At 38.5% G+C, this 23,663-nt stretch overlaps 1 protein-coding gene across 1 annotated transcript in view; it reads right to left on the reverse strand.

Moving 5' to 3' along the window:
* LOC112159129 (copine-8) overlaps positions 1-22,799 on the reverse strand; it is a 55,415-nt gene extending 32,616 nt beyond the window's left edge. The window contains exons 1-2 of the mRNA XM_024293015.2: positions 22,477-22,799; positions 11,700-11,740 (exon numbers count right to left, since the gene is read on the reverse strand). Coding sequence (XP_024148783.2) covers positions 11,700-11,740; positions 22,477-22,556 — 121 coding nt within the window. The 5' untranslated portion in view covers positions 22,557-22,799. The remainder of the gene's footprint in view (positions 1-11,699; positions 11,741-22,476) is intronic.
* Between the last annotated feature and the right edge of the window lie 864 nt (positions 22,800-23,663).

Raw genomic sequence — 23,663 nt, forward strand, 5'->3', positions numbered from 1 at the left:
AGCTTGAGTGTAAATATTAGCTAAACTCCAAAACAGCCCGAAATGACGTAAAACAAAAAGCCTAAATTAGCCAAAACAGCCTGCATGTAGCTGAAAAATGTGCTAGATTCCAAGGCAGCCTAAAAAGTCTTAGTAAATGCCAAAACAGTCCAAAAAGCTAGCAGAATGTTATTTTTAAAAACTTTGAAACTGTAACTTTTTAACATAATTATGAATAATAAAAAGGCAGGAATATTATTCAAGAATAAATCAATTTAAGCCTTAAATAACTTTCAATATTTTACTTCTCATAAAAATGTATTTTGTCAAATTAATATAAGTTAGAAATGAGCGCTTAATAACATCAGGCCATTAATAACAATAAAATAAAATGATCTTGAGGGCCGGATGCGGCCCCCGGGCCTTGACTTTGACACGTGCTGTAGGAGCTGTATTTCATGGAAACTCTGTTTAGTCTTTTAGACCTGCAAATGTGCAGGCTCTACATTCAGGAGACACATAAATGTAGACATTTATCAAAGCAAAGAGGTTTTCTGGAGCATTGTTGTGGATTTGCTCTGCACACACAGCAGCAGGATTGTCTGAGGAAAGTTCTGCTCCAGTGCCAGAGCCCGGTTTGACTCGTGCAGTTTTTGACAGAAATTTGAGGCCGTATCAGCGGCACCACGCCGGTAAGTGTCACAAACACACAACAGCATGTAGAGTTCTTAGAGCAGCGATTAAACTGTCAACCACCCGATCTGCATGTAAGCGGTCCACCTCCTGGGCAACAGCTGCTCCTTCCGAGCAGCCTCCAACGGGTGCAGACCCGAGGTTTGGCTGACGTCCTGCATGGCGGCTGCACGCGTGCAGCTGTTGAACCGCAGACATTTCAATCTGAACGTCCACCCCGGACGGCTTTCTGGCTCTTGGTCTGAACGCTGAAAGCAAATGCAGATTCAGGTCATGGCTTGTGGAAGTGGGGCTGAGTTTACTGAGGGTCAAGGCTAAATCCAGTCCACTGAAGGGCTTTTTATCCAAAAGCTGAATTATTCATTTGTTACTGTTTTAGTTACTTGAGCCACGTGCGTTCTACACTCTGCACATGCGCTTGTTTTGAAGCTTCAGTCTGAGTTTGTTTGTTTCTCTCTGTAGATTGTCTGTTCCCTACAAATTTATTTATGACCTCGCTTGGTTGTTTTCTTCCACCGTCTCTTTGGTTCCGCCTTGTCATGGCTGGTTGTTTATTTTTATGATGTTTTTCTCTTTTTTTTTTTTCATACTTGACACTCTCCGGGTCAATGAGAAAACCACCTTCCTTCTTTTTTTTTAGAGCTCAGAAAATCGAACGCAGAGCTGAATCAAACACGATTCTGGTGGGAAGCTTCTGCTTTCAGAGGTTCTCAGTGGCTCTTCACATCACATCGATTGCAGCTGCACATCCTCCATCCATGTGTGGGTGGACGGAGAGGCAGGTAATGTGACGCTAACAGAAACAAAGTTAATTCATCCAATGACAAAGTGACAGGAAGTCCCAAGGACAAACACCGAGTCGACAATAAACGCCATCTCACTTTGACGTCGGAGCACAAAGATCTCCCTCTTCTGACTGATGAAACAGGAGGAAAATACATTTTCTTGTGGTGCTCAGGAGAACGGTCCAATTATGGTCAATGTCCGTGAAACCAAAAAAGTAATAGAGCGCTGAACACTAGGAGAGAGGATCCATAACTGGATCAGAGGGCTTCGTCAAGTCTGCTTTGGCATGAGGTGCCATCAAAGGGTTGGAGCCCGAGTCGGGTTCTGTCTCTAATTTGTTTCTTCTATTTTTGTCCTGACAGTCGTATGCTGCTTTGTCTGGGTGCTGCATCGCTCCCATTACTCTCAGTACAACAGATATGTGTGTCAGAGATCGCTAACTTTGATCCCTCAAACATAATCGTGAGCAGCAGTTTGTGCTTCAAAAAGACTCGTGATAATCCAGGTGGAATAACGTGCTAATCTAGATCGTTTTGCCCTCCATTTTTAAAATAACTCTAAATTGGGACCAAATTCCCAAATGTTCTGCATTTTGTCAAATTAGTAGAAATAATTTGTGTTTATGATGCAATAATCCCAAACTGAATCAATTTAGCACCAAATTCTGAACCAAAGATTTGTAATTCTGAATCTGGGGAACGTCATGCTTGTTTTCCATGAGTTCTTAAGCTGCAGAATGCTGATTACTAGGATCGAGAGAATTTAGGAAAGTCAGAAACCTGTTGGGATAAAAGTTACATCAACAGAGAAGACATGAGTCGATCAGCTCCTGACATGCGCTGCATTCACATGTGCAAAATGTCCTCCATCGGATCAATGATCAGATTAGAATAGAACTGTGCACATGGCTCTGAAAAACTATCTGATTGTAACAAATGTTTCCATGCGCCACACGTTTGATTGGAATTAAATCATTCTGACATGCCCAGAACTGCCTAAAATGCTGGAAATAGTCGTAAAAGAAGAAATACTGAGTTCCTTTGTACACAATCAAAGATGTCATTTCGTTATTAATAATAATTTTAAGTGACTGTTCACTAATAATGTTCTAAATCTGTGCAGCAATGTGTATCTCAGCTGCACGTAAATATGTGGGAATAACAATGGCCTTTATTTTGTCCGGACGAGATTGGAAACATGAATTTATGTGATTTTTTTTCTCAGAACTGTTCGGGACATTTTTGCATTCAAAAAACGCCTCCGCCAACTCACATATCCCAAGCTGCTCGGACAGGAACAGTTCAGTTTTCCTGAGTCCGGCAGGTCTCTCACGCAGAGCAGCCGGACAGACTGCGGACCGAAGCTCTCATCGTAACAAAGGCTGCTCTGCTCAGAGAAACGGTTCGCTCGCAGAGAGCAGCCGATCGGTCCTGTTAGCGCTCCAAAGCGTCCTCTGGAGCGCCACACCCTCCGCATGACGTGAAATGCAGCGCAGTAAATGACACCATCGAAATGGATTGTTTACATGAACCAGATGGAAATTTGGATCTGAATGAGTCGGGCCAAAGTATTCTAAATGGCATTTTTATTCTGATCAGGCGTTTATTCTGATTACTTGTGTCCATGTAAACGCAGCTATATAAATAGCCCCAGCAATTATTGGGACAGTTTCCAGTTCGTCTTAACATTTGGGTAAAGTTTATCTTCATCTTCTGTATAATATCTGCATCTGCTCTAAACTTTAATTGGTCACTATTATTATTTTATGATGCGACGGACAAATCCAAAATAGAAAAAATGAAACTGATATTTTCTAAATACAATTCTAAATGTGTGAAAGTTTATTAGCAGCATTCTCGTAACATTTTACAGCCGGTTGCTAAATATTATTCATTATTATTATTAAGGTCTGAGGGAACAAATGTCAAAAAGAACTCTTAGTTTTTGTTTGTTAAATACAGATTTATTTTACTTTGAAGTTGAAGGCTCTTCTTCTGTTTCCTGTCTGTTTTCTCTTTAAAAAAAAAAAAAATTAAAAAATCCCTTTGTTTTTTGTTAACATAGTGGTTGTCGCAGCCGTTTTAAGAAATTAGCAGATGGATTTTTGACATGTGACTGAGCGACTTGACATGCGTCCAAAAATGAGTCGCGTGAGGTGCAGCGATTCCAGTAGATTTCCAAAATAAAACTTCTTTCAGAATCAAATTCCCTATGGAAAATAATATTTTGCACCACAGTTCCATAATTTGTTTTCTTTAGTTACCTTCAACTTGTCTTCCTTCTTTATGTGACATTTCCTGGTTTCACTTTTCTTTTATGCCAGATTTAGTTGTTTTTCTTTTTCTTTTGAAAAATCTCACCTTGAATCTAAATATATATGTTTACGGGCTGAGAATGGTGCCCCCTGTCAAACAACTGTTGAACTTCAGGACAAGAATATTTGGTTTTCACTCACTGAGACCTCTTTGTTGTCCTGCTAGTTTACAGCCCCTCACACCCCCAGCCTAACATTAGTAGTACAACGTGATTTCTGTGCCACCGCATGGAGAACAAAATGTTCAATTTTAAAAATAAAACTTTCTAAGTTGCAAATTAAAATATTAAATATTTGCTTTCAAAATTATTTTCTTTGATTCAAATGTTTGTGACTCACAAACATTTGAAGAATAGTGCGTATCATCCACCAGGGTCCTGACTCCAGTACCCACAATGCTCCAACAATCAATCAAGCGTTCCAACTTCATAGTTGTACCGCCGAACTCGAGGTCAGTAAACACAATCAGGATTCACACAAGAAAGCGGACTACTTCAAGGATTTTAATTGTGCTCTGAATTATTTATGCTATTTCAGCTAATTTATGAATTTCCATCAAAAACTATAACATTAACTGTATATAGTATTTTCTGTATATAGTGTTTTATCTTGTTTGGTCGCACAAATATCACACTAAACTTAAGCCACGTAACTTTAGTTCTCATTGTGGCGACACAAATATAACTTCATATAGCAGTGCAACGAAAAAGGGGAAATCTCTAAGCCATCCAGCCGTACAGTTTAGATCAGATTCCAGTTCAGGTGACGAAAACAAAGACGTTCATGGATCTATTTGTCTGCGAGTGGATGTATCAGAATGAAGCAGAGCAAGGAGCTTATGGATTGTAGATTTTATGTAGCAACTATAAGCTTTTTCAAACCACGTTGTTTTGCCTCCTCCTGATTCACAGTGATTCAAATAAAGAAAAGCTCAAAAACTCAATTCAGAGCCTAATTTTCTTTTCATATGTCCTTCATCATGAAAAAAGTCATAAAAACTTGTCAAATACATCATTTTCATTGGAGTAGGTGTTTGAAAATGTTTTGGTTTGACATGAACACTGTAGATGAAACACATCTGTAGGAGTTTTTTCTGTGGAATAAAGGAGAATCCTCAAATACCTTGAAGCATAAAGGTCAAGTTGAACATAGTTCTCTGCTTGGAGTGGTCATCATTACATCATTACAGTCTTCAGCTGACATCAGACTTTGAACTAAACACTTCAGCTTCTGCTATCTTCTCTGTGTAACTACACTGTAAAAACTCCATCTAAAGTTAAAGAAAAAATGTTCTTATTTCCAAGAGGAAGATCTTTACGGAAAGTTTTTCAATAGCAAAATAATCTCTGTTAAAGAAAATATATTTTTTAATAAAAATGATTGTTTTAAGTATTTAAAGGATTTTTTTTTACATTTTATGAATTGACTTATTTCTAGGGGGCTGTTTTTGCAGAGTAAGAATCACAACCTTTTACAGGAAAGGGTATTTATGTCCTTCAGGCAGCAGCCTCTTTGAAATGTTTCTTCCTCCTGTTCATCCGAGTGGAGGAAGTTTAACCATAAACATAAAGACCAGATCACATAAATCCGTCTCAGTATCTAAAACTGATCTGGCTAATCAGTCATTATCATGGGAGGTATCCGATACATAACGAGCACATTTGCATTCGTGGTTCCTGTTTGTGATGTTCCCTTGAGACAGAAGTAGAGTCATTTATCTCAGTCATTTAGTAAATGGGCTGCAGTTATGTAGAGCTCTCATGATCTTGTTGACCACTCAAATTGCTTTTACACTGCGAGCTCCCTCCAGTCATTGCAGCGCACCTGCGTGCAGCACTTTCTGGCTAATTTATGCAGCTTTTTCCCTTTTGTCTGCGAAGGCTCTTCTCCTCATGTATGCACAGACTCACGCTGAGCTCGGAGCAAAAGTCCCGTTGGAATAAATGTTGGAGGTACCGAGTTCATGTTCAGTTAGACACATCTCACCCACCCGGCTGGTAATGATCAAATAATGAACAGGGGATTATTAGAGCTAACATTCTGAAGTTTGAGGATTTAATTGTGCTTAAGCTCTGCGAGCATCAACATTACGCCTCGTCTTTAAAGGTCACGCTTCTTCCCTTTGCGGTAATGGTTGTAACACCTTGGGACAAATCATGGTGACGACAGCCTGACTATCTTCGTACCAGGATTTTTTTTTTTTTGCTCTGCAGATGACCCATTTACTCTGTGCCTTCGATGATCTCTAAAAAAGCAGTGAATGAATCCCCCACAGTTTGGTCTGTGCAACCTGATTGCAGACAGTTTGTTTTTCAGGCTGTCTTTTAAAACCGTCTTTCCCACCACCTCCTCTGATTATGCATGTATGCTTCAATTACAGAATGACTGATTGAGAGCTGAGTGCAGTGTCATGTCTCTCGTAAGGTACAAGCGCTGTTCATTACTTCCTTCCTGTCAAATTATGCAGCCATATTACCACCGCGGCATTTTCCTCAGCGAGACCCGCAGCCGAATATCCATCAGCAGAGACGAGGCAGAAGTAAAGGTTGGAACGAAACGCAGCAGGGAGCAGCGGCGCCCGGGAACGACATCAGTTAACTCGTGTCAAACTTCAGCTACGACCACAAATGCTCTGAGGCTACATGTGAAAGGTCACATGACTAAGTTTAAGTTCTTCAACATGGATGAAAATTCACCACATTTGCTAGAAGATCAGGATCTGGTGTAATAGTTAATACATAATATATAAGATTTGCATCTTAAAGTAACATTAAACACTTATAGAACAGATAAACAATTGTTCCTATGAAGAGCATCATGTTTACCACGGGAAATTAATTACATTTAAGTTTTCAAAATGATTTAGAATAGCAACCATGCAACGACGCAAAGACTGTATATGAGAACTGGACTGAGTGACCCCCTCCAAACAGGAGGTTACTGCTGGCTCCAAGAAGCCAAGATCCCATAGACTCTTATAGAGAAATAAACAATTATTAATCAGTCATTCTATTGGTCAAACTAACCATTATTGCTCTGATGCTTTTTTTAATATGTTCACAATATTCCTCGTTAAATGACCACAGAAGCTGACCAATCAGATGCCTCAGTTAAAGTAGGCGGAGTCTGCTGGACCCCACCTCAAAGGTTCAAAACGTTTGACAGATTCCTTGTTGTCCTAGAAACTGAGACTCAGATTGATTGTCACTGCACACTGACATCTGATTCCAACATGGCGACATCCGTATCAGCGGCAGAGTTGACTTCATGATGTTGGAGCCAGAAGTAAGCCATTTTCCACTGATGACGTCACACTCTCTCACTCCAGTTCTTATATACAGTCGACGGAAAGAAGTAAATATAAATTAAGATGGCATATTTCAATGTATTCATACTTTTTTTTCTTCTTTCATCTTCTTAGCTGCTTGTCCCTTCGGGGTTGCGGGGGTGCCAGAGCCTAACCCGGCTACAGATGGGTGAGGGCAGGGTACACCCTGGACAGGTCGCCAGTCTGTCACAGGGCCTCAATCAGACACTCATGTTCTCACACCTAGGGACAATTTAGAGTCACCAGTTAATTTATGAAGCTTGCTTTTTGGACGGTGGGAGGAAGCCGGAGTCACCAGAGAAAAACCCACATGCACGGGGAGAACATGCAGACTCCACACAGAAAGGTCCCAGTTGGTGTTTCTGTTTCAGTTTTCCGACATTTTTTATATTTCAATGTAGTAAAACTGACATTGATTATCTTATCAAGAACGGCAGATCTTGCTAGCTAAACCGACAGACAAAGAGTGGCAGTGGGATGAGGAGGCAGCCTGCTTGGGCCTCCTTAACCTTATGATTTTTATATATTCATTTTATTTTCAGTGAGATAACAATAAAAAAGATAATTTAGTTATCTCAAGCTAAACTAACAGTCACTGTCAATCACATCCAGACCACACCTCCTCCACTTAGCCTTCCTCCCCTAGCCCCGCCCCCTTTTTTTTTGCATTTTTCAAATCTGGGCTGAGAGTGGAGTCAGCGCCCAATTTGTTTGGTTAACCTTTAATTTCTCTTAAATTCATAGTTAAATTCACTTTCCTTTTTTTTTTATTTGGTTTGCTTGATGAATCATATGCATAATGAACTGAGTTATCCTGCAAATGAACCAGAATCCATCTATTTTAGGACTACCAGAGCTACCTAGTTTAGGGTCACTTTCCTCACACATCCAAAAACATGCTTCATTGGGTAATTGGTGATTCTAAATTTGCCTCTAGGTGTGCATGAGAGAGGAGGTTTCGTTATATGACCCTGTGACAGACTGTTGACCTCTTTCCCTAAAAAGGATAGAGCAGCGTCAGAAGATACAAACTGATCCAGACCTAACAGACCAGTGTGAAACTGCTCTTCCTCTAACGATTCTGTTTTTCTGTTTCCTAAGTTGGTTTATTGGTTTTACATTTTTGCCTCAAATATAAGTGGCCTCAATTATAGTTTTACTTTTTTTAACCGGTTCACAGCTGGTTCTAGTTTGTAATCCCAACATTTGGATGGAACTCTGTAGGTTAGCTGCATTCTCTCGCTGTTTTTTGTTGCTGCCTGACGTGTTTCAGTTTCATCTTGCTTAAGCTCTTTGTGGTTTCAGTCTTTAGTCCTGTTCCAGTCGGTTGAATAATTTAGTCTAGTTTCTGTCTTGGGTCTCCTGTGATTGCATTCCTTACACAGAGATCTGCTGGAGGTTCTTTGATGGTGATGATGCTGATCTAATTTTTAAAACGTGTAAAATATTTAGTAATATATTTTTATTGTCCTGAGAATCTAAAGAAGCATTCTCAGTTTTTTACATCAGTTTTAAAGTTGGTTCAGTTTAGAGTTTATGAAACAAATTTAGTTCTGAAAAAGGCTGCAGTGTTGACTACATTTAAAAATGTAATTTATATTTAGGACCTTCAGAGCTTTGGTTTAGTTCTGCTGTACTTTACCTGCTGCTGTTTTAAATTACTTTAATTAGTGGACTTATAACTTTGAAAATCCTGTTAACATGTTAAGTTTGCTGGTCCAGCATTTTAACTCAAGCGCCATGAATGTAATTTGAAATTTCTCTTCCAGCCTCTCTAGACTCTCGTTTAAATGCTGAAGCTGAAGTTTTCCTCAGACTTGACCCAGTTTCGGCTCATGCTTGCCTTGTTTTCTCAGCCTAATAGCTTTGACCTTCAGGGTTCTCTCTGGTTTCCACACTCGTGCGGGGTTAATCCCTTTGATTTACAGTACTGGGCTTCCCTGTCATATTTAATGCAGGGGAGTTCCATTTCCAACCAGTCTACAAAACTACAACATAAGAAAAAGAAAGAAATGAACTTCCAGTTGACCCATATGGAGATCCATAAACTCATTCATATTCTTTAACAAAGCGTAAATACATTTTTTTTCTGTCCTGCAGAAGTCCTGAACCACAAGATCGTCTTAGCAATTCTTCTTTCAGTTAAAGACTTGAAGTGAAAATGTAAACTCCGCCACAAACTCAACAAAAACGCTTACTACCCCGTGACAGATTAATGATTAAGAAAAAGAATGATGGCATTTCAGTGTCTCAGGAAAAAACATCAAGAATGGGGCTCAAAGAATATATTTCAAAAATCCATTAAAGGTGCTTTCACGCCGAACGCAACTCACGTGCCCCGCCCCTCTTTTGCCGCGTGACAAATTCCCGAGTCAGATATGGGAGGAGCTAGGAGCTCTCTCTGTGGATAGCTCATTTAGAATAAATGGAAGACACAAACAACGTCGAGGAATAAGGTCTATTTATTGTGAAAAGTTCTACAAAAACATCATGTCTCCATGTTTGGGTTTATATGACTGTTATTAAAAGATTTTCCCGGCACAGGGGTCTGAATAACAGCCGCTTCCACTGTCTTTCTGTGTCTCTGTGGCTGAGCTTGAAGGCTGACTCTCTCGTATTAACTCAAGGGGGAAATAAAATCAAGAGACCTTTTTCCTTTTTTTTAGTGTCTCAATGAGACTCGAGCTGGCAGCCCCCGCAGCGTCTCTCTCTCTCTGCCGCCATATCGAGCGAGCTCCGCCGCGGGTGCAAAACCCGCCTATCTGTCCAGACCGTGTCCCGCCTTTGCCCAAAAGTAGCCGGATGAACTCTGAAAACCTGTGGCTCAAACGGGTAAAGGAAAAAGATGAAAGTTCAGGACAACAACGCTCACTTTGGACAAATATTCTACCTGCTGATCGAGTCACTGAAAACGTCACGTGCCCGAAGCTGAGTTCCTGATTGGCTGATGTGACGCAGCAACCTGTCAAACTTCAGGTATTTACATTTTGGCCGCGCAGCCCAATTCGCGCCTCACCGCTCAAATCGAGCTGCTGGCAGACTTTCGCGCCGCGCCCGTCGCTCAAATCACGAGGCAGGGCTTCAATTCACCTCAGAGCATGCCGCCTGAATGGCGTTCGGTGTGAATGCACCTTTAAAGAAACCAAAAAACACATGCTTGGGATATCCAAATAAAGTTTTTAAAATATTATGGGATGGCCACAGGACCTACAGGTTTTGTAGCAAAGCAAAAAAAGCAAAAAGTCAGCCCTGAGAGACCAAAACAGAAATGGATGCTATGGAGACAGAACCAAGAAAAGCTTTTTTTCATCAATTTGTCACGTGCAGCTCTGACCAGGGTGGCAGGGGACAAGGGGGGAGTATGAGGTGAGTCTGCAGCCGCTCGGCCACCAAGGCCAGGTCAAAGGGGGGCGGCGAGGGCGGGTAGCGCCTACGAGCAAACAGCGCCGCTCGCAGCTTTAATTTGATGTTTTTTTTTGCATTTGAAACCCATATGAAAAATAAAAATAGCAAGGTGGGGGAACTCACTGACTCAACTGTATGTTATCACCAGGTTTCTTCTCCTCTTTTCTGTGTTTCCGGTCATTGCTCATTTCAGGCCGTACGGTCCCACGTGACCCGCTGCTCTGACTGCATAGCACTTTCAGACAGATGGATGGAAAAGTTTGGCTCATCAGTTAAATTTGTTCCTTGCATTTGACCCCCACCTCCCCTTGAGATCAGTGAGCTGCAGTCAGAAGTATCTGATGGTTTAAACCCCCAATCCAACTCTTTATGCTGAGCAAGGAGGCTTTAGGTACAGTCTTTTGGAATCGAACCCACAACCTCCCAGTCTTTGGCTGGACACTCCACCAAAAGGAGTTCAAACTCTAAATAAAAAAATGAACAGACACAAACATGTTCTGGTTTTCTCACTAACTGAACCACATCAGCACGAATGAACTGCTGTGAATTCACTGTTTCTACAAGCCTGGACTTTCACAAGGGTTACCATGACAACAGTACACTTTATAGCATATGGATTTGAGTTATGCATCGGTGAAATCTCCAATTTTCCTTAGTAACCAGTGTTTGCATTCTGACTCATAGCATTAAAAAAAAGCATGTGTTCAGTTTGGGAAACATTTAAACCACATTTAGAGTCAGCTGAATAAAAGTGTCTTCAAGAGTCAAGACGGTCTTTTCCAGCGGAAAAATCTTCAGCCTCTCTATGAGGGGAAACCCTTAAAGCACTTCCAAACTTTTTACTCTCATCTCTTCAGAATACAGAGACCAGAGGAAGTAAAATGTGTTTTTTACTGTAATGTCATTATTTGACCTAAGGTGGCACCATCCTGGTGACTGGAATCTCATTTCCATCACAGTTCTTTATGCATTTGAATATGAAAAAGGTCGTTTTTAAAATTTCTTGAGTTAACTTTGTGAGGATGTGAGGGAGACATCATCAGAAATTGTCTTTATTTTTCAAATAAATGTTGGTCAGTTGTATATTTTTCATTTTATTTTAGGGGAATCTAAAGATGACAAAATATCTAAATATTTTCAGTATCATATTTGACACAAAAGCAAACCACACTGAAATAAAAGTCCTTTACATACCGGGGTCTGACTTGGAGAACGTGTCCACGTCTAGTAGATTCCTGAGGAGATAAAGAAAAAAATTCTGTTTACATTTCAGTTTTTTAAATATATCTAGTCCCTTCAAATCTTCTCCAATGAATCCCTAACACCAGGGCTTCATTCTCGCATCTTTATTGATTAAAGGCAGATAAATATCAGCAATGATGGAGGCATCAGGCCAACAGCAGCAGCTCAAGTCAGAGACTGATGAGCCCAGAATGTGTGGAGCCTCAGTCCTATCAAGAGATTTTTGTGCCACAATATTGCAAAAAGTCTCAAGCTTGACAAAAAACATTTCCTAAATTCCAAACAAAATGTTCAGTTTTAAAAACTAACCTTTTAAAGTTGCAAATAAAAGAATTAAACATTTGCTCTCAAAATACACTTTTGCTTTTTCAGCACAAATGTTTTTTGATGTGTCGTCTCTCATCTCGCTTTCTCCATATCTTAGATTTTGCGTTCCTAAGTTAGAGTTTAGTGTGACATATGTGCCACCAAACAGCCAATCCCAGACAAGAGGGTTCATTCTGATTGGTCTAGATCACGAACCTGGTCCCGCCCCCAAGGACCACACAGTTGCTGGCATGTCTATTCTAAAAATAGCACAACTCAGTTGTGAGCTGTGTCTAAAACTTAACTACACACCCTTTTACATTGATTTAAAAATTAAAACATGTTAAAATATGTTCATGATACATGAACTTTAGATAAGTTTAGGTGACCTTTGACCTACTCCAGTTCAAAGATCATTAATTTAGTTAAAATGCTGCAGATTTGGTCATTAGTTCAAAATATGACAAGATTTGTTTAAAAATGTGTAAGTTGACTTTTATTTACCATTACATAATTGATAAACATGGAACAACATAGTGAAAATGGGACATTTTTCCCATTAAATGTAAGTGATCATCTGAAAATGTAACAATTACTGAGATTATAAAGTTCTGAATATTGATATTTGTTTCCTAGACTGTTGTCATTCTTGATAATTATGGTGAGAAATCAGTGTCTTTAAATAGAGGAGTATCATTATTCATTATTAAAAATGTATGACTAAGAACTAAAGGCAAACTAAACAATTTTTATTTCAAACAGGTAGCCCTCCGCATGACTCAGTACCCATGAAGTAGCTCTCAGTTTCTAAAAGGTTGATGACCCCTGCTCTAGATTCTATCCAATCAAGTGTCTGAGCTTTGGACAGACTTTGGATTTTGTATCGGTTCTGTTCAACCGGGATTCGACAATCTTCAACCTTTCTGGTCTGTTTGTCTTTGAGTAGAACCCAGAAGAAACATCAAAGTAAAAAGGATATCTATTTATGTTAGTATAGTGACCAGCGTGCTAAAAATGTCCGCAGCAGAAAAAAACGTCCAAGTCCGGCTTGAAGTTACATTATGTTGCAATTAAGATTTGTATCTGAGCTATAGTTTTTCATGAATAAAACATTAAAACACTATGAGAAAATAGCTTTTTTTCCATGATTAATTTTGTTTTTTTACTATAAAAAAAGCACACATGAGTTGTTAAAATAAGAAGCCCTTTGGAACACAGGATAATCTGCTGAAGCAAATTTAATCAAAGAAAAAAATTACCTTTAAGGGTTAAAAATGCTACTTTTTCTTTTTATACATGAAGTTACTTTGGGTAGCCTTCATTCTTTTCATACCACTGCTGTTAATCTAATCAAAAACACTTGTGTAGTAAAACATAATAATATGTGCTTTAAGCCTTTTATTTTTAATAACAAACTTTTATCTATTTATCAATATAGAACGCACACAGGCCTGTTTAGTGTCATGTCAGCAGAGAAACTTTACTTTATTTTACAGTTTCCAGAGATTCTCTGCCAAAAATTCACAAATTTGACAAAAAAAAAAAAAAAAGATCAATACTAAAAAAAAATTCTTCAGCAAAATACCCTGTCTAGTCATGTCAGACAAATATATGGATTTGATAGGATGGAATCTCGACCAATCAGCATGAACCCTCTTGTCTGTGATTAGCGGTTTGGTGGCACATACGTCACGCTAAAACTGAAGCGTATGAACACAAAATTTAAAAATAGGGAGACAGAGAGATGAGAGACAACGCATCTGAAACATTTGTGTTCAAAAATGTATTTGGAAAGCAAATATTTAATATTTTTATTTGCAACTTATTTTATTTTTAAAACTGAACGTTTTGTTTGCGATTTAGGACATTTTGATCTCAAAACTGTGACTTTTGTTGGCATTGTGGTGGCTCAAACATCACTTGATAAGTCCCAGTGAGAGCGGCCCGAGCGTAGCACGCTTTCACCGCGGCATGAGCACTTTCAGCGCTGATGACCTACTTTATAGGTATCCTGTTACCTCTGAAAAACAACCCATCTTCAAATGTTCAGACAAATCCAAAGCAAAGTGCAGCTCCTGCCTGATATTTAGCCTGGAAAACCTCTGCAGTCGGCACTGTCTGACTCTTTAAATAGGTGGGTAAATAGATAGTAGTTTTTAATGACTGGGAGAAGCTTGTTATTGAACAAATTAAGTATATGAAGTCATATTAAATCCATATTATCGTCTTTCAAGGCTGCACTCACTTTTTAGAGGATAAAACAAATTCTGTGTTGTTTTATATAATTCCGAAAAATCCGAAGATTTTTTTTTCTATTAAAAAATGTCTGCTTCCTGTTTGTCAGTAAATTATGGATAAATCAACATTTCTGATACTTCTCAAACTAGTTATGATTTTCTAATATCATTGTCCATTGAAACTAAGAGATTAAACTGTACACATTCATAAAACACATGCATCCGATTTCTCTAATCATTCTCCATAAATGTGACCTGATTTCTTTTTCATTTGTTTCAAAACTGCAGGACATCGTCCAAAATTCTGTTTGCAATCACAATGTTTATTTTTTCATGCCAAAACAAAGCTGCTCCAAAGCATTTGAACTAGATTTAGATCAATTTTAATCTACTTAGGGAAAACAAATTGAGTATTCTGAGATTCTAACAGTTATTGGGTGCTGTAATAAAATCAATACTTCTTTTTCTTGTTAACCAAAACATAAATTCCGAGGCTATACTTTTCTGTTTTTTAATATTTTTCCAACAGAAAAGAATCAATAGTTTGTTGAGTTTTTCTAAATGACCCTCATCAGCGTCTATGTTTTCACTAATGAAGACCAACATCAGCATCACTTCCCTCCCACTCTCTGATCTCACATGCAAGAGCTTTAGTGAAGTCATTAACTTTTATTTTTCAGTTATCAGAAAAACAACCAGAATAAGCATTTAAAATAGCAACAAAGCCCATCATTGGTTTAAACCCATTATCCAAACAGCAGCCATTAAAACCCTCTTTATGACAGTCAGGCCCTAAGATGATCACAAATGGTCACAAAATGCAAAACAAATGTTGAAAAAAATGTGAAAACATAAACTTTACCCGTCACAAAATACAAATATATATATGTTTACATATGATTAATCGCATGGGTTAACACATCAACTTTCACAGCCCTAATATATATAAATAAATATTATATATTTTATATATAAATCTATATAAAAGATATTGTACAAAATATATTTAAAAATATCTATATATATATATATATATATATATATATATATATATATATATATATAAGGGCTGTGAAAGTTAACGCGTTAACGGGTTCCTTTAATATTCTTAAAGTTTTATTACATTAAAGAGATAATATGGCATTTATTTGCAGTTTCTGGGACAAAATCAATCTTTAATTTTTATTAACAAAGCGGAAGATGAACGTCGATCCGACAGCTCATTAATTTATTTTGGGATGTGGACCGACATTTATTTTTCAACAATAATGAGCACCGGCATTGTCTAAAAATTGCGGAAACTCCGCGGTTCACTGCGAAGGTCCTGCTCGCCGCTGTTACGAGAGGCGAGCAGTTCAGAGTGGACAGACACGCCCCCACCTGAGAGCAGATTCCAGCTGATTCCAGGAAAGAAATGTCAAATGGACAGCAGGAGAGATTAATTGTGATTATTTTTTTCCAGGTTTACGATTAATTACCGTATTTTTCGGACTATAAGTCGCACCGGAGTATAAGTCGCAGGGGCCAAAAAATGCATAATGAAGAAGAAAAAACCATACATAAGTCGCACTGGAGTATAAGTCGCATTTTTTTCAAGTAATTTATTTTACAAACTGGTTGAAAAAGACAATATTACATCATCCTAGAAGGTAAGTTATAACATTCATAAGTGAATAGAAAACAGGCTGAATATGTGTCAACACATATTCACATATTAGCGTCATGAAAAAAACGAAAAGGTGTAGCATTTATATAACATAACAGTTTTATTTAACTATAGCCTCAAGAACTCATCAACTTTGTATCTTTCCTCTAATTAATTGCACACAATCTCACTCCATATCACTAAATCCGTTAAATTCTTCATCCTCTGTGTCACGTCTGAATAACTAAAGTAAATAAAGTAATTGCATAGATCACCATAAGAGGGCACTCTAGACTTACGGTCCATATCTCATCATTAAAAATTCGTATATAAGTCGCACTGGAGTATAAGTCGCAGGGACATTCAATCTATGAAAAAAAACGCGACTTATAGTCCGGAAAATACGGTAGTTAAAGTTTTTTTAACTGATTCCGGCCCTAAAAAATATTTCTAACAGCTGCTGTTTTGTATTTGCAAATTTGTTTTCAGGTTCTCTTCCTCTTTGCTCTCAGTTCTTAATTTTCAGTCAATAACTATAGCGATAGCAATTGTTTTGCTTTTAGTATGGATCCTAATTTTACTTTGAGCCAGGACATGATTGACATCAGGTGATAGAGGATAAAGTGAGATCTTTTATGAACAATAAACATGTTTGGAAAGGTCAAAGGTCAAATGTCAAAGGTTTTTTTAGCAGTAGCTTATGTAAGCTTACTCCTTCATTCAACTTTGACAAAAAAAACAAAGATTTATCCATTTTCCGCATGTCATCATGATTTTCATGTAGCTCAGTAATCTCCTGCTAAAGTGACCACATGACTATTATCCATGGAGTGATTTGATGTCAAGATTTTAAATCATTTCTTTGCATTTATTTTAAACGGACAGGAACCCTCGCTCCCCTCCCCACTGCTGACAGCTCTATGTTTTTATGCTCTCCCACTAGCTTATGGCCCCTCACACCCATACCTAACATTAGCAGTACAACAAAAATGATGAGCAATATCAGAGCTATCCAGTTACACAGATCTGATCCAGATTCCAGCTCAGACAAGGAAAACAAGACGTTCAGGGATCTATTTGTAAACCACCTATTGTATTTTTGACATTACAAATGCATTTTTTAAATGTCTTTTTTTTGTCTGAATCATTTGAACAAAGAAATACTCAAACATGCATGTTGAGCTTTATTTCTTTATATGTGACCTCCATCACCAGAAAAGTCCCACCAGAACATGTTAAAAACACCATTTTACTCAGAGTACTGACTAACAGACACACTTCACTGAGGAGGATGAGCAACAATGTATTTCATAAATGTCTGCCAGCATTTCTGTTTTAGACAAATCAAACTCCTTCAGAGGAAAAGAAGCTCAAACACAGCAGACTCAGGAGTGCTTCACTTTCCTTCAAGAGTCGTCATGACGAGCTGGTTTTATGTGAAGAAACAAAACTTAAGTTTGACGACACGTCATCAAGATTCCAATCTTAGTTCCAGTTCATATCAAGGTCATGCAGTTCATTTTATCTCCTTCCTCACAGACTTTGAAGAGTTTTTCTCTCATTCAGAATTCAGGCTTGCTGCTGTAGCTCAACATCCAAGGACCCCGCGTGTATCAGACAACACGGCCAATTTCAAGCCTGTCGACTGATATTAAACTCACTTTATAAACACAAAAGTTCATGTAAAAATACAAATACAATGACAGAAAAATGAGGAGACATGAGGTCAATTCCAGTTTTACAAGAAAGTAAGTTAACACATTCAGCTTTTCCCAGTCCTGGTCAGCACAGATCATGTTGGTTCTCAAGTATTTAGGGTCTTAGTAAAACAATTAAAAAGAAAATCTTCAGTTGTAACTTTCTGGAATTTAAAATAGAGATTTTGCATCCAAAACACAAAGAAGATACAAATATATATATAAGAAAAGTTTTAAAGGGGCCGTACCATGAAAATTCTACTTTTAGAGGTTTTAAATGCATTTTAGAGTAATCCTCTAAAAACCTGCGCTGTCTGCAGTAGCCCCTCCCACACCCACGAAAACGAGCGGTTGGAAACGTGCTGACATAAGATCGTTGCCAACAGCCCCCTCCAGGAAGTCTGCTCAGACAGTTCCGCCCCCAGACACCCGAGAAGGAGCTGTGTGTGTGTTGTGAACCAGTGAAGGGATGGCCAGGCCTACTAAAGGAAGATAAATCGTATGTGCATCCATCTTTGAAGAAGTTTGGATTATTTTTGTGTAAGAAATACAGACATAGTGCCACAGAATCTAGGATGACGTCATGCAGCCGCACTCAGCGGGAGGCGGAGCTTCAGGAATCGAGTCGTTTTACTTCCGGGAAGGGCAAAACTCACAAAATATAACTAATATTTAATAAATAATTCATTTTTTAGTGGTCCAAAGGTAATATATGATCTTATATATGGATCTAGTTCACTCTGATAGGCTTAAGAAAATCATGGTAGGGCCGCTTTAAAGTGGGAAAAAGTGTAGAGCCGACAGGCCTTAATAACTGTCATTACAGAAGACAAACAATGATTAACTGAAGGAAAACTGTTTGCCTTTTACTCCACAATCTTTTTCCTGTAAAATAATTATATTTTACTTTGGGCAGATTTACACCTTTAGATTAAGTATTTTTACAAAAAGAACGAGGAGATGTGTTCATTCAGATTTATCTGACGTCTGCTGTGAGGCGAAGTTTTATTAAATTCGGATTGTGCAACAGAAAAAAGGAACAAAACAACACAAACAAGCCTGATGGGAAAAAAAGTTCAAGAAAAGTAGAAGGTTGAGTTTCACAAAAGTGCTTAGAAGGAACCTGAAGATGGTTGAATAAAAGGAAGACAAACCTTGAAGAGCTGCAGCCACTTTGAGAAGAACAGACAGAAATTAACCTCGCAATGATGTGAGAGGTTGTCAACAGCATCCAGGAAACTGACTCACACTGCTGTGAGTCATTTACCAGTTTGAAACCCTTCAGAAAAACACGAATTATTAAAACACAAAATGTTAAAGAGAACTGGGGGGGGGGGTGGTGGAACAAGATGGATGATGCAGCCAAATCTGGGGGGCTCTACACTGAAAAAAACATTTTATTTTCTTGGCTGTTGTGTGAAAAAGATGATTATTTTATTTTTAAAAAACACTTTCAGATCCTTGTGCCATAACTCATCCATCAAAAGGCCATTAGAAGGGGGAGTAGAAAGAAATAACCAGGTAAAGATCACATCTGGCGTTCCTCATGGGTGTTAACTCGTCCCACTGATCTAGTCTCTTCACACAACCTGTTCGGACTTATGCCACAAACAAGGACAGGAGTGGACATGAGTCTATCCAACATGAAACAGGGTCTGAGGAGGAAAAAACTGACACGTCTTTGAGACCCGCAGACATCAAAACTATGTTTTTAACATGTTCTTGGGACATTTTTCTGATGTGGGACACGTTTAAAGAAAACTAAGATCAACGCCGACAGTCCCTCCCACATCTCAGAGGTAAATTTCTAATGAACTCATGCCGTTCTGCAGAAACTATGTCCAAGAAAACAGCAGAAGTTTTTTTATTTTGGTAAAAACTGAATAATCCTAATGAAAAGCCCACTTTGATAATAAATAAAAGATGAATTTGAACAAGAAAGGGGAACATTAAATAGCATTTTAGAAAAAAAAAATACTGCTAATCAGTGAAAATATTTCATAATATTGATTTAGTATATAACAAATTCAATAAACATTATTTATTATTTGAGTCTAGAATATGTTTTTTTAAAAAGTTGCAAATATGGAGCGAAAGAAATATCAAAACACACTAAAAAGATCTAACTGGAGATCTGTTAGCAATAGTAATTAGACCATATTTTAAAAAGAGTGTTTTTTTCTGTGAAAAGTTTTTGTTTAAGACAAACATAACACGAGCTATGACATAATTGTGAATTCCATTTGGACCTGTGATCTGTGGAGCTTATCCTGTTTGCTGAGGTTGTATTCAGACCAGACAGTTGGCTTGAAGTGAACCAGAGACTGGAACAAAGTTTCAATCTGAACATGCACAAGCAAACTGTGGTTCGGGACCAGAAACTGCTCTCTGACCCATCTTTTGAGGTGGTCTTGGTTTGTTTCCAATCGGACTGAACTTCAGTTTGCTCTGAGATTTCTCAGTCTGAATACAAACCAGTCAGAGAGCGAAATAACTGGACCAAAACAGCCACTGTAGGCTGTTATTAGCGGACAAACGTGCAGCAGCGATGCAACAGCAACTCACTAAAATGTGGTCTGATGAAAGCAGGCTCATTAAACAACTTTTAACATGATAAAGTTGCTTCCCATTTCCCAACTATTCATATGTCATAAACGCTTATTAGCATACCCCGTAGTGTCCTCAGTAACCGTCATGCAGGATTCCTCCGCTGTCCCAAAGCAGCAGTAAAAAGTGTTGAACCGGGCCTTCATACAGACGTTCAAAGTTGACCAGCGAAACAAAAAGTTTGAATAAGTGAGCTATCAACAAGGATTTGCAAAGAGAAGCACCTCCATCTTTCTCCTTATGTTTTGACCCACCCATGTAACTGTTGGCCAATGACTGAAGAGATCTCTAGTCACGTGGTATTGTTTACAAGCTTTGGTCCAGAACAGAAATCTCCAGTAGATCCCTGTCTGATTACAGACCAAACACCAGGTTCAGGACTTGATCCAGACCAAATTAGGCGGACTCCGTCCAGAACCAACCATTTTTTCCAGTGTGAATACATCCTCAGACACTTCACATCGTTTTGACAAAGCTTTTTGTTATATTGTTATTTGTGATGTCTGATCTTTGTTATAATGCAAAAAAGCAACATTTGCTAGTCGAATTTGAGTTTTTTGGTCAGTTTCAGCTTCATGGTCAAATTATCATCTAATACACATGTCAAAGTCGAGGCCCGGGGGCCGAATCCGGCCCTTGGGTAATTCTATCCTTCCCTCCAGATCCTTTTATTTTATTGTTATTTACCTTGTATAATTGTGATAAAATATATTTACATGGAAGTAAAATATTGAAAGTTATTTAAGATGATTTATTCTGGAATAAATCAGTTTACAGTTTTAAAGTTGTGAAAATTGTCATTCTGCTAGCTTTTCTGACTATTTTGACATTTACTAAGATTTTTAGGCTATTTTGGAGTTTAGCTAATATTTCAGCTACATGCTAGCTGTATTGGCTAAGTTTTTTTGTTTAAGCTAACATTTTAGCTGGCTATCAATTTCAGCATCTTAAGCTATCAGCACTAGAATCTTCAGCAGCCAAATTCAGCTTACAGCATTCACACTAGCATTATCATAGGTAATGCTATATATCTAGTTCATAATTATGTAAAAAAGTTACAGTTTTAAAGTTTAAAAAAAGGTCATTTTAGTGTTCAATAAATGTTTATCGTGTTCCGCCCTCAACCTAAGGTGTGTTTTGGATTTTGGCCCCTTGTGTGATTGAGTTTAACACCCCTGAAAAATCTCTGTAAACAAGAAGATGGGGGCTGAACTAAAAAAAGTTAGATGTCAAGAATTTCCACAAAATCACTTTTTTAGATACATTATTAGAACAACATATTAAGTAGTTAAAAATGTTAAAGGCTTTGTACTACTGAGAGTTAACAGTGTGTCTGACGAGGGCTTACTACAGGGTGACCTAAGGGGGCTTTTAAAGCCACTCTGACCCAGGGCACACGAAATTTTTAGACATACTCCTGCATCTTAAACCAATTAAAGAGAAACAGTTTGAACTTGACTTTTTAAGAGCAGAGACTCACATTTATAATTCACGATTTATTACTGTATATACTTATTATTTCTGCTTTTAAACCTGCTTTTCAATGGAGCTGGAAAATCTTTATTTTTTTAAATTTAGACATTCATTGTGTAAATTTCACATAGAAATGAGGAATGTTCATTTAGATTAAATTCATCCGTTTTGAACTACCATCAATCCTCTGTAAGAATTTTAATTTTACAATAATTTAAATTAAATGCTTCTTTGACATTATAAACCTGAGGTTGAAGACAATCCATCATCTCTGTCCCGACTCTGACCTGAGCTGTCAGAGTCAAGTGTCTGGCCACCTGAAATCTGGGGGATCTCGGGAGGATCTCCACAGGAGCTCCAGCTATTCATTATTCAGCAGCAGCTTTGAAAGACAGAGAGCGCAGCAGCAGCAGCCAGTCTGGAAACATCCTGCTGTCACTCACTCAGACAGTTCAGCTGCCTAAAAGTACACTTTCCACCAAGAATTTCACATTTTCTACCAACATTGCATCTCTGAAAGCCAAACAATCTTTCTGTTGCTATGTTTCAAGCCGCGCGCCACGCGTGGAGTGGGCAGCAGTGGGAATCCACTTGGCCCCCAGCCAGACTTCCAGCTAGAAGAGAAGATCCTGGAGGAAAAGGATCACTTTGATGTTTCCAGCAGCAGCTGGGCTTCAGCACACAGCATCCTGGACATCACATGTTTCCATGTTTGTGAGCATTTCTGCTAAAAACGCACAGAGTGGGAAAAAAAAATCTCATACCTGCACGAGACGGTAACTTCTATTTTAGTTGCGGGGACTCTGGTGTTGAGAGGGTCAAATTCCCCTATTGATGCCATCATTTCGCCTCGCGACGCTCTCCAGCATCCGAGAGCAAAGACGGGATAAAGAAGAGAAAGAAAAAGAAAAGCTGGAAGTGGAGCTGGGGGGCGCGCGCGCGGGCTCTGATCATTCACCGGAACACCGGGACGGTAGATCCATGGCACAGACCCGCGGAGGAGGCGCGCGCGGACGCACTGACGGCCGCAGAAAGTTGGGAGGCAGATTTTAAAGTTATTACATCCGTCACGCGCTCGCTGCGCTCGAGTCTGTCCGGCGCGAGGAGGAGGCGGAGAGCGCCCCCTGCAGGAGGCGCGCGCGCTCCTGCACGGGGAGCCTTTTTTGTGGAGTAAAAACGTTTGGTTTTTGGAAAGAAAAATGAAGTCAACCGTTAAAAAATCGATTAAAGAAACACGGCTAAATGTTTATGTCTGCAAGGAAATACTATTGAACATCAGGAGAAAGCCACAATAAATAAAATATAATAAAATGTTCTTGAATCCAGATGAAAATGCCTGATTTTGGGTAAGTTGTTGGCAGTGATTTTAAAAAATGTCAAATATAAAGAGACAGAAGTTCAAAATAATACCATTTAGCATGACAAAAGCAAATAATATGATAAAAAATATGGATCATTTAAAGAAAAGTGTCAAGGTACTCCATTTTCAGGTAAGAATGTGTTTTACCTTCTCTTCTCTTTTAACACAGACTATTGATTTAAAGCAGAAAAAACTAAGTAGGCAAACATATGTAGGCTTACCTTTTTTTATACAGTCTAAACCACATGTCAAACTCAAGTCCCGGGGCCCGGATTCGGCCCTCTGGGTAACTCTTTCCGGCCCTCCAGATCATTTTATTTTATTGTTATTAATAACCAGCTGTTATCTTGCACTTATGGAGAGTAAAATAATGAAAGTTATTTAAGATTAACGTTGATTTATTCTGGAATTATATTTCTGCTTTTTATTGTTCATAATTGTTTTAAAAAGTGTTTCAAGGTTTTAAAAACTGGCACTCTGCTAGCTTTTTGGAGTATTTTGGCATTTACTGAGGTTGTGTGGCTACTTTGGAGTCAAGCTAATATTTATGCTACATGCTAGCAGTTTTGGCTAATTCAGGCTTTCTCAGGG

The sequence above is a fragment of the Oryzias melastigma genome, linkage group LG7 (assembly GCF_002922805.2).
Source record: "Oryzias melastigma strain HK-1 linkage group LG7, ASM292280v2, whole genome shotgun sequence".
NCBI classification, from domain to species: Eukaryota; Metazoa; Chordata; class Actinopteri; order Beloniformes; family Adrianichthyidae; genus Oryzias; species Oryzias melastigma.